This window comes from Castanea sativa, chromosome 9 (genome assembly GCF_040712315.1).
Source record: "Castanea sativa cultivar Marrone di Chiusa Pesio chromosome 9, ASM4071231v1".
Classification (NCBI taxonomy): domain Eukaryota; kingdom Viridiplantae; phylum Streptophyta; class Magnoliopsida; order Fagales; family Fagaceae; genus Castanea; species Castanea sativa.
In genome coordinates, this window is record NC_134021.1 from 5,473,395 (window position 1) to 5,484,380 (window position 10,986).

Consider the following 10,986-nt stretch of genomic DNA (forward strand, 5'->3'; position numbering starts at 1 on the left):
AAGGTATGATTGCAGATGGAATATCAGACTAATCAAGAGATACCAATTAGATTCACAACCATAGAAATCCGGGATGGTAACCCTCCTGGGGATCATAAACGAGATAACCCCCTTAAACCTTCTTCCCAAGGTCATCAAGATACCTCGAATAACAACTCTTTTCCTCAGATATGAACATCCTCCTTCCACTTTTTTCCCGAAAAGACACGGTGAAGAAAATGCAGAACTCAATGAAACAGTCACCACCGCATTAATGAGACCCCTTACCTAATTTTAGCCATATTGAATGCTGAATGACTGGCCTAAATAGTGAGAACACCCCCCAAAAGCCTTCCTTCATGATCAAGAAATGGCAGAGTAGAATCTTGATGGGACAAGTATCCCAAAATCCAACTGGGAGCCAAACAAACAACTGGAGGATGAGAGAAAGTGGCTATAAAAGGAGGAGGAGGGCAATAGGGGAGGGGGTTTAGAAAAAAATGGGAGAGAAAGTTAAAGCTAGAACTGGAGAGAGCTAAGAGAGTTTTTCTTCCTAATTTTGTTCTTTGAATCTTCCTTATATACCTTGGGAACCTTGTTCCTCCGTATATAAAAGCTTGTTTAGGTCTATTTCTATCTTTTAATTTACTACCCGATCTTCCCTTCATGGATCTTTTTCCCATCTCTTAGAAATTAGTTGTATAGTTCAAGTCCATTCATCATTGTTCTCTTTTTGGGTGTTTTTGACCCCCACAATAATAATAATAATAATAATAAGTGTTTTATAAGTTCGTATCCCACTCTTATCTACCACAACAACAATAATGTATTTTATTAGTTTGTTTGCCATTACTGCTATTATGGATTTCTCCCCATCAAATTTTGTGGGCATAGGCATGACTTTGGCTATCTTTGACCTCGTTGGATGTTATAAACATTCCTATCAAATGTGCTAAAATAGGATTAGGTCCAAAATTTACCCAGTGGACCCAAGAAAAACCTTCACCAACTTATGTATCCATGAAGCAAAATAGAATTTAGCCACACTGATTGTGCAAATTTTTACAAGCCACTGTAACTTATGCAAAACAATTTTTTATTATTATTTTGCATTTCCCAAGGGTGAAGGAAAAAAGTGAATTGTGATTGTTGTGACTAAAGAGAATATAAAAAAAATTAAGAAAATTGATATTTTAATAAAATGAAGTATCATAATAGATAATCTAAGGTGGTTGTGTTAAGAAATAATTACGTAAAATAAAAAAAAATAAAAAGTAGGTTCTTATGCTAAAAATATATAAGAATTTTTGCACAAGGTTCATGTAAAAAAAACCTCACCAGATTTTCATACTAGATGATGTGAAAGCTAAATTATCAAGACAAAAAAAAAAAAAAAAAAAATCTTGGGAGCGTGCTGCCACATCATTTTCTATGAAAATTCGTACAGATCATTAGCATGTATAGTAGTCTTTGAAAGCACATCAGGATGTTAGATCAGATGATTTTGTTCTTTTTGTCTATTGGGATTGTACAGTTTCTCACATCATCCATGAAATACAATTTACAGCCACATAACAAAAGATACAAGTTGGAATACAGGACTGCTTGCAGTTATTCCATATCTATTTGTGTACAACAAGGAGAGACTTTTGGATTGAGAAACTTCACGCACAAAACCAGAACTGTACTGGCCTGCACAAACCCTTTCACGTGAACTCTAAAGTCAGGCAAATGGGACATGATTATCCTTGCTAAATGCCAACAACAAAGCTCATGCTTTGTATGAATATCAACCTGAAATCTTCTCAAACCCCACTGCCAATTTTAAAATTTGGAAAGGAGGTTGCTTCTCGGGCTTCCGCTGCTGATGATGATTCTTTCTTGTCTAACCCAAAAAAAGAGCAATTTTGAAATGCATCCAGACTGCTGGCTATTAGACGGTTCAAACCACTAAGGCTATCACTTAGAATCAAATCTTCACTATGGTATTTTGAAGACGGTATATCCAAATCTAGCGGTCCTAAAGACTCCGGCTGCAATATGGAAACCGTGAAATCAAGTCAACTATCCATTAAAGCCTACCGAATGTGTAATATAGCAGTTCATATTTCTATGATACACAAATTTATGTCAGTAGTTCTTTTTACATCATCTTGAAACAGGGTACAAAGAAATGCATTAGTTTTGCCAAAATGGCCTTGCTTCTCAGGTGTAATTACGGTGGCTTTCAGAATATGAAACAGCAAACTCTAAGGGGTTCTTGAGCTTAAAATAACAGGAGAGAGAGAGAGAGAGAGAGAGAGAGAGAGAGAGAAAACGCTCTAAAGGAAACGTACCCAATATATGTCTGCTAGTGTGTTAAAATCCTTTGCTGAATTTTCCAGGATATGTGGATTGCACTGAGATTCATCCATAGGGTCTCCTTGCACAGGGTTTTCAACAGGCTTCTCAACTTCAGCTAATTCCTGCAGGAAAATCTAAAGATATTACAGCTATTTAAATCTACAAGAGAATTTTCTTATTCCCAGGCAGTAAGCTAGCTTGATGATAGGAGGACCATGTAAACAATACCTCAACTAAACAGCCAGTAACCTCCAAGCTTGTTGGGGAAGTCTGTTTGCAGGAGCCTGGAGGAGCAACACTGGATAAATTTGGATCACCCTGCCGAAGAACAAGGGTTTTTTTAAATGAGAAGGCATCACAAGTTTCTTCAGCATCCCAGATGGAAGATGCATGGGATGGCATAGTTGGTTGATATCCCATCTTGTCCTGATGTTTAGATATGTGAGCAGCAATGGCAGCATCAAATGAATCACAACTGAATGGAATCTGCTGAAGGCATTGAGAGCTTTCGGCAACAGGTTGGTCAATGCAATTAGCATCAATATCATGAGAAACTCCTGAAAGTAGATCTCCGATGCTAATGTTTGTAAGGCTATCAGCCCACTCCCCAGCTGATATTGCAGTACTAGCACCTAATCTCAGGTCATCCTAAACAAAGTACAACAACCATCAAATTTTAGTCCCAAAATATTGGGGTCATCCTAAACATAATACAGACCAAATTACAAGATTAAAAAAAAGACCCCATATTCACAGATACTTGTCATAACAGCACTTTTAGACTTCAAAAATAGGTGCTGCCATTCAACTATCAACAAGACACTAATAGAATGACAGTAGAAAATCTTTATACAAGTAAGGCACCATCCAGTACCCATGGCAATTTTTTTACTCTTTCTAGTTACATAAGGATAAGCATTTCAGTGGTCACCATTCTCTGAAGTCTGAATGCGTCAAATTTCAAACACTAGTGTCTGAATCCAGTTAATAGCTGACACTATGTTATGCAAACTAGATAGAAGAGGGAGAGTAACTTAAGATGGTTTAGCCATTTTCAGAGGAGAACAATTAATGCACAAGTGAGAAAAAGAGAGTTGATTCATGTTGAGAAAAAGAAAAAAGGTAGAGGAAGAAAAAAATTAACATTAATAATAGTAAAAAAGAACATATCAATTAAGGAAGTAACAGAGATTATGACTTCTGATAAGATAGAATGACAAAAAATATTACTTGTGGCTGACCTTGACTAATTTGTTGAGGATCCATAACTAACCCCCAAAAAATTTGAGACTTAGGCTTGGTTTTTGTTGTTGGGGGACGCGAGGGGAGGGGGATTAGAATGTTGAACAAGTATGCCACTTTCATGGGGTTATATTCCACAAAGCAGTAGCAAAACAATAACAATGATTGTTGAGACTTGAGACTATATATTATCACATATAGAAAAGAAGTATCTTCTATCACTAGTCCTTTTTTAGTATATGCACATGAGGCCAATTCTTAAAATCTGTTATTGTGTCCCCTACAAGATTTATTTCTGTGCTTATCATTATCACTCATACTTTTGAAGATATTGAGAGACCTTTAGATCTTTTGAAGTCTCTGCTAGTTGGGACTTTGTTTGAGTGGTCTCATGTTTGGAATTTTATGCAATGTATTTCCATTTCAACTTTCCTACAATCTGTTAGTATTTCTTATTGATTTGTTTGTAATTGTTTCAAGTATAGTGTGTTCATCATCGTGAACACGACATACTTTTTTATTCAATAAAACTTCTATAACCTATAGAAAAAAAATTTAAAAAAAATAATAATAATAAAAATAAAAAGATTATTTCTAACCAGTGTTTTTCACACTCTCAAAATGTGAAGCAAGACTAAAATCATGAACGTGCATAAGAAAGGTGGACCATATTTCTAACTTTTAAGATAAGGCTGCATGAATAGAATACTTAGTATATTATATAGGGTCGCAAGGCCCTCAAGGGTGCACAGGTTGGAAAACTGCAATCACACCAGTGAGCTGACACACAACAGCGATTAATGGAAGAAATATAAGCATGGGAAAGGGGAAGGAAAATCACCAAATCTTCTAATTGTCTCGTGACAGTCCCATCACCAGCCTCCTTTCTGTTCCATGATATATTTCCTGCAGGATCAGCAGACTCTGCAAGGTTACTGTTTGGACCCATGCAATTGTAATTATTCATCTCACTGGGCACATCGATCGAGGGAGGAAGATCATTGTTCTCATTCACTGATGTTAGTTGATCCTCATAGAGATCCACAGACCGATCATTAGCCAATGCTGCAGAGATGGGTGCTGAACCTATGTTGTTTCCCTTTATATTGTCCTTATTCACATTTTTTTCACCCAGAAAGCTGCAGGATGCTGTAGGTGATTGCGACACTGCTGATGCAAGCTCAGCATTGGAAAACCAACCATACCTTCAAGGAGAATTTATGTCATTTATATTGCTCAATGATGTAATCTGAAAGAAATGCATTTAATTGGACAAGAAATAAGCAGGAACCTTAAACGGAAAACAGGAGGCCTTCCTAGAACTGCATATACATCTGCAGCACTAACAACTGAGTCCTGTGTCCACCTCTGATAACCCAGCAGGTTTTCCCTTTGAACACCATAAGGGAAAAGCATTAGCTCTCCAGCTGCAATACTTGAATTTCCCCATTTGCGATTTAGATGTTCCAATACTGATGATATCTTCTTCCGGGTACTAAGAGTGAGCTCCAGGTGAGGATTATGCTTATCCTAAAAGATGAACAAATGAAAAGCAATAAATTTACTTTTATGAATTGAAAATAATTCTGCCACTAAAACCTCATACTATACTCATAAGATTTTTTTTTTTTTTTTTTGAATGCTCACCATTTCCAAGGATCTCCGAGTGCCATCATCAATTGGAAACAATTGGAGCTTGAGCTTCATAGAAGTAAGTATATTGTTCTCAACAAAATTTTGCGAAAAGGTAGGCAAAGGAGGCAGAACATTGCCAACATGATCAGAATCCTTTTGGCCTGGAAATTAGATTGGAAACAAATTATGCTGTCAAAACCTTCACATGCCTAGAATTTAAATCCTTTCTAGCATAAAGAAAGAACAATTTGGCACCCACCTGGAGCACCTGGGTCATGTTCAACCTCTTTATCGGTAGCTGCCCGCTCCAAATGCTCCGCAGCATCTGCAACCAAAGAAACCCCAGCAATTGCAGCTTTTTCCCATTTCTTATACGCAGCTGATGAGGCAACACCTGCTAATCATCCAGTAGTGACAAGACAAGAAAATTTATTGTTATAGCACTTTTTGAATGTCAAAATATGGGAATCTGCATTTTATTATTTACTGGAATATGTAAGAATAATACAAAGCAAGCTTTACTATGGGGGTGGAGCATCTGTACTAATACAGGAATTTACAATTTATCAGTGCAACAGCTCCTTAACCAAACCCCATCCACATCTTATTTACATGACAGTAACAACATTGACATGACGTCACCTCTAGGCAGAAATTTCACAGTACCATTATCAGAGAATAACATGATAATAACTTGTATTGAACAAAGTACCAATGCATACAATCAGATTGCCTGAAGGATGTCATATTCTAATTGAAAAGATCATCAAGCAGATAACTATCAAAATTGTGCAATAAAGAGATTATGCATTCTACCTTTTAATTTTCTTTTCTACAAAAACATAGTAACAAATAATTATATTTCAAAAATTTGGTGCACACCCAGGGGGGAGGAGATTACCTGGTTTCCGTCGTTGCCTTGCAGGTTTCATGTTAGTAGAGTCTCCTTTGTTGTTACTACGGTTAACACCTACATTAACATTGCGCTTAAATGAAGTTTTTCCAGATCCTAATTTTTGAATGTTTTGACTATCAACAAGAACCAGTTTAATTGTGCGAGCATCCTGTCCTGATCCTCTACTCTGGTTTGATACAGTGCTTGAAGTAGCAGGAGGAGAGTTTTCCCCCTGGGAAGGTCTCTTCTTTACATTCTTCCTCCTATCTTTCAAGAGTTGATGTTCCTTCATGGGAAAGAAAATCAGTCAACCAGGCAATTCAGAAATTATAAACTTCATTTATAGCAAAGCAATCCAGGATGGAAAATAGACAGTCTTGACTAACCAAGGCTTCTATAAATATCTTAAATCTTCGAGGCTTCAAGTGAAGCTTTGAGGCTTTGCAGCTGTACTTCTCCAGTAAGGACCACCTATTACACAAATCTCAGTTTCAGAAAATAAGCAGATCTTGATCATGCCAGACAAAATTTTCAAGGAAAATAGAAAATAATATGTTTATTAAATAGAATACTGAATAAATAGCATTTTTACAAAACAAAACATTAAGAAAAGTAATCAAGCTCTAAGAGATAGAGAGAGACCAGATATATTCAACAACAAATTGAATTTGTAGGACCTAACATAATTGTGTCCCTAATATATATATTGGAGACCCCGAATAGTAAAAGGAAACCCCATTCACTTAATGCAATAAAAGCTATCCAATGCAAATAATAGATGTATCCAAAGAAAAACAATCCCTTTAGGGTTTAGCATTACCATCGAAGCATTGCTGCATTAGTATCTTTAGAGTTCTTGGCATCTAGACACAATGCTGGACCGAGCAGCTTGTTCATACGTCTTACAAGTCGGTAGTAATAATGTCTAACCTGAAAGTTACATATGTATTATGTCAACAAGGGAACACATTCAAGACTTACAGAGCAACACATGAGAATAATCAGAAGAAAAATGTAAGGGCAAATACCTGATCTTTGTTTTTACTTTGGACGCGGCGAGTGATCTTCTCAAAATTCTGAAGTGAATTCATATTGTATTTAGTGAATATCATAAAGTGAAAAATTCAAATGCCAAAATACAAATGGACAAAAACATGCCTTGCCGACTTGTCGTAGTGCAGTGAAGAAACTTTCCTCCTCTTGACGTGTCCAAGCAGCCCATTGCCGTGTGGGTCTTTTTGCTGCATTAGGCAGTAATATAACAATCAAATGTGGGGCTTTCTACATCCCAAGGTAGCACATTCTCTAATTCACCTATAATAAGTAAGTGAATGTATTTAAATAATAACATACCAGGCTTCTTTGGCTGGACATAATTTGCAGTGGATGAGGTTACATCAAGATCCCCATTCTGAACTGATATATTTTCTGGATGAAGGTGTGACTCAGAGGGCAAAGAGACCTGTAACTCTGTCTGCATGTTATAGACATTACAAGAAACTATATACTCATGTTCGTTGGATTCAAACAACTCCAAGCAGTGATCCGTTTTGATCTCCAACGTGGTCCAAAGTCCAAATGAAGCAACCTAGTAGTAGCAAAAAGACAACTGCTTAGCATCCAAAAAATATTCAATTTAAGAAGAAAGCAAGCTATCTTGAATTATTAGGAGCATCCATTGTAATCATACATATAAATGTTCACAAGCAATGGAGGACATGTACTCAAACCCAAAAGTGCCCCTCCTCTCCCATGCAATAAAATTGATGGGGGAAATATAAGCACTCCCATTATTAAGTGGGTGCATGAAATTTCATGAACCTTTAAAATTCATAGATGTAACTTATAGTCATTAAGCTTGTGATCTGACTTTTACCCAAAAGAAGAAAAAGAAAAATTGTAATCTGACCGGTCAGCTACCTGTAATCAATTACGTACTCCTAGTACACAGAAATTGAAGAAAAACTCAAGTGCACAGCAAAACTCAATTACCCATGGCATAACAAGTCAACAACAACTAAAAACATCTATTAATCACTCTGTGAGGAACAATACTTTCTGCAAGATAAATATAGTAAATGAAAATTGCCCCCAAATTTCCATCGGGAAGGTGCAGGCATTGTAATAGATCGACTTTCTAATCTTAAATTTCCATTCCTAAGAACCAGCGTAAACAATTAACTCATTCTACCAAGTCTAATGCAGATATTCCATTCCTAGGGTATCGTCCTATGTGATTAAAACAGCCATTACAAGCATTCAGATGAATCAGCTATAAGTACATTGATTCAATCTCCAAAACCATGAATCTAATTCACCACATAAACAATCACAACAATAACAATTTCAGGTTTAGTAATTATTCTTTCAAAAGAAACCTAATTGCTAAATTACCCAAATTTTAAGCAAAGAATACATAACATAATAGCATTGCTTTCAACCTAGAAAACCTAAAAAAAAAAAAAAAAACGAAATTCAATCAAGTAACTTAGAATTAAACTCCGTTTGGTAGCAGAGAAAATGTAGGAAGTTTAAAACACATTAGAATTCTGAACCTTCAACAATTCGTAATACCCGATCCAAACAACAAAATTTTCAGCTCGAACTGTGCATTGTACAACAACTTGATTAAGTTGAGTTTAATCGTTTTAATCAAACACAACACACAAAAAAATTCAAAAAAAATAACCTAGTTTCATTATTTCTACCACTATTTTCTCAGCAACCAAACAAAGGCTAGGGTTTCAAATTACACAGTTTGACTTCAAATACAAGCTTCCAAATTACGTGAAAATAAAATTTGAATCTGAGAAAAAAAAATCGAATTGAAAAAAATACCTGAGAGAAAATTTCGAAGAATACAGAAAACCCTAGAACCGTACGCTGAAAGCTTTGAGTATCGAACAAAAGCAATGGAAACCGGAGAGAATCTTCCGACAAACCTCTACAGTTAGAGAGAGGGAAAGAGAAAAGAGCGAATTTTACTTTGGAGAAAAGAAAAAGAAAAAAAGAAAAGCAATTAATTATTTTTCTTTTTTTTTAAAAAAAAAGGACTAGAGTTTTATTTATTTTTTAGTTAATTTTCTTCAAAGGATTAAAAAAGAAAAAAGTATATTACAAAAGGGTTTTTGTTTTTGATTTTTCAAACTTTGTTTTTGGTGGCTATGAAGGGCAAAGGGAAAGAGGGTAATACTAACACACAACGACCTATTCTTTTGCCCTTTTTATATTGTGACCTATTCTTTTTTTTAGTATTGTGACCTAATTGCTTTAAAAGTGGTAAGTGGTATATGAATCCTAGGTATTAAATTTTGTTATCTTTGGAGGTTTTGTGCATTTATTATACATGGTTTACTTGTAAATAAAGCATCTTGGACGTTTGTTGTAGAAACAACGGTAATTAACAATAAAAGCAATGATCGGGAAGACGACAATAATCTTTAATAAAATCGTGATCGTGGTAGTATAAAATAAAAATTGTAAACAATGATCGTGATCACCTGAAAAGAAGAAAGAAAGTTAAATATTTTATTATAAAATATCATGGAAGTAATACAAAAAAAAAAAAAATAATCTAGATGAGAACATACTAAGTGGTATGAATTTTAGATTTATATGAGAATTTTTCCATATTTTGTGATGAAAAAAAGTATTCCCCCCCCCCCTCCCTTTTTGCAAGCCTTAGAATAACACATGATTTAACGTAAATTAAATTTGTTACTAAATTGTTCGTGATAATTACAAATAAACTAATAAACACACATCTCCTATGTGAATTGATGTCGAAGTTCATTGATATCAAATTTAATGGTCTGTTTGGATTGAGAGAATGAGAGGGAAAGTAGAGTAGATTTAACACATAATTAGTCTATTTTTATCCAACTCTACTCTACTTCCCTTCACTCCCCCTCCTTCTACCCTCCGTCCAAACAGGCCCTAATAGTTGGTCAAGTGAAGGAGAGGAATCAAGACTTTGATTTGATTGGTAAGCAATTTATGACTTGTATTAAGATAAAAATTTGGAGTTAGGAATGTAAAGGGACACAATCCAAGGGGACATAAATTTTTCATGGGATTAAATTATAATTAATTATTTGTGACCGTAAATTAACCAAATTATTATTTTTTCCAGAAAACAATTTGTTTGTATGTTACTTTATTTTGCATAGGAGCCAAGTTTAAGGCAAAGTTCATGATTGGTTATTAATCAAGTTGAGTTCAAATATAAGAATGTATTGGGAAATAAGCTTATAAGACTCAATTTAAGTGTGGGTTTAATGCTCAAGAAACAAAGGATAAAAAATGCTCAAAAAAAGAAAAATTAAGTGTGGGTTGACAACAACTTATTTAACTTTTTATTTAAAAAAATAAGAAAAAAGTGAGGTTTTAAAAATACTATACATAAAAGCTAAAAACTAAACGAAAAAACTGATGTGAAACACACACTAAATATATAGAATATTATATATATATATATATATATATATATATATATATATACACATGTATATAATATAATTATATAAACATTAGATTGAAATTATTGTTTGTATATTAGGGGGTGGCAATGTAATAATTTTCCCAATTCTGTCTAATTTGCAAAAGCTAAAATGAAAAATTATCAAATCATTGTGAGAGCACAGCCTGTGCAACCTATTAATCAAGGTTTGTTTGGACTTTGAAGTAGAAGTGGAAGCCGAATCCCATAGGTTGCTCTAGTCAGGTACATCTATTAGTCTATTAATTAACCTTGTCAAATAGGAATAATTTCCACAAATGCATAATTAAGGAAGTGATCCCTACTACTAGATTAAACAAAAAATAAAGATTAAACAAAGAACAAAAATGCTCATATTGGACTACCACATCATGCTTAAAGATAGAAGCACATT

The 10,986-nt window shown here is 34.7% G+C and overlaps 1 protein-coding gene across 2 annotated transcripts; it reads right to left on the reverse strand.

The window, feature by feature from the left end:
• Positions 1-1,404: 1,404 nt before the first annotated feature.
• LOC142609700 (TSL-kinase interacting protein 1-like) lies at positions 1,405-9,104 on the reverse strand. 2 transcript variants are annotated; one of them, XM_075781362.1, is made up of 14 exons: positions 8,933-9,104; positions 7,448-7,682; positions 7,253-7,335; positions 7,123-7,170; positions 6,915-7,024; positions 6,481-6,565; positions 6,101-6,380; positions 5,459-5,593; positions 5,212-5,360; positions 4,856-5,094; positions 4,406-4,769; positions 2,551-2,970; positions 2,316-2,444; positions 1,405-2,012 (listed from the first exon to the last, which is right to left on the reverse strand). In XM_075781362.1, the coding sequence occupies exons 2-14, from the start codon at positions 7,572-7,574 to the stop codon at positions 1,785-1,787; spliced, it is 2,397 nt and encodes a 798-aa protein (XP_075637477.1). In that variant the 5' UTR covers positions 7,575-7,682; positions 8,933-9,104; the 3' UTR covers positions 1,405-1,784. The 2 variants fall into 2 exon arrangements, with proteins under 2 accessions (XP_075637477.1, XP_075637476.1); XM_075781361.1 differs by having other exon boundaries at positions 5,459-5,596.
• Between the last annotated feature and the right edge of the window lie 1,882 nt (positions 9,105-10,986).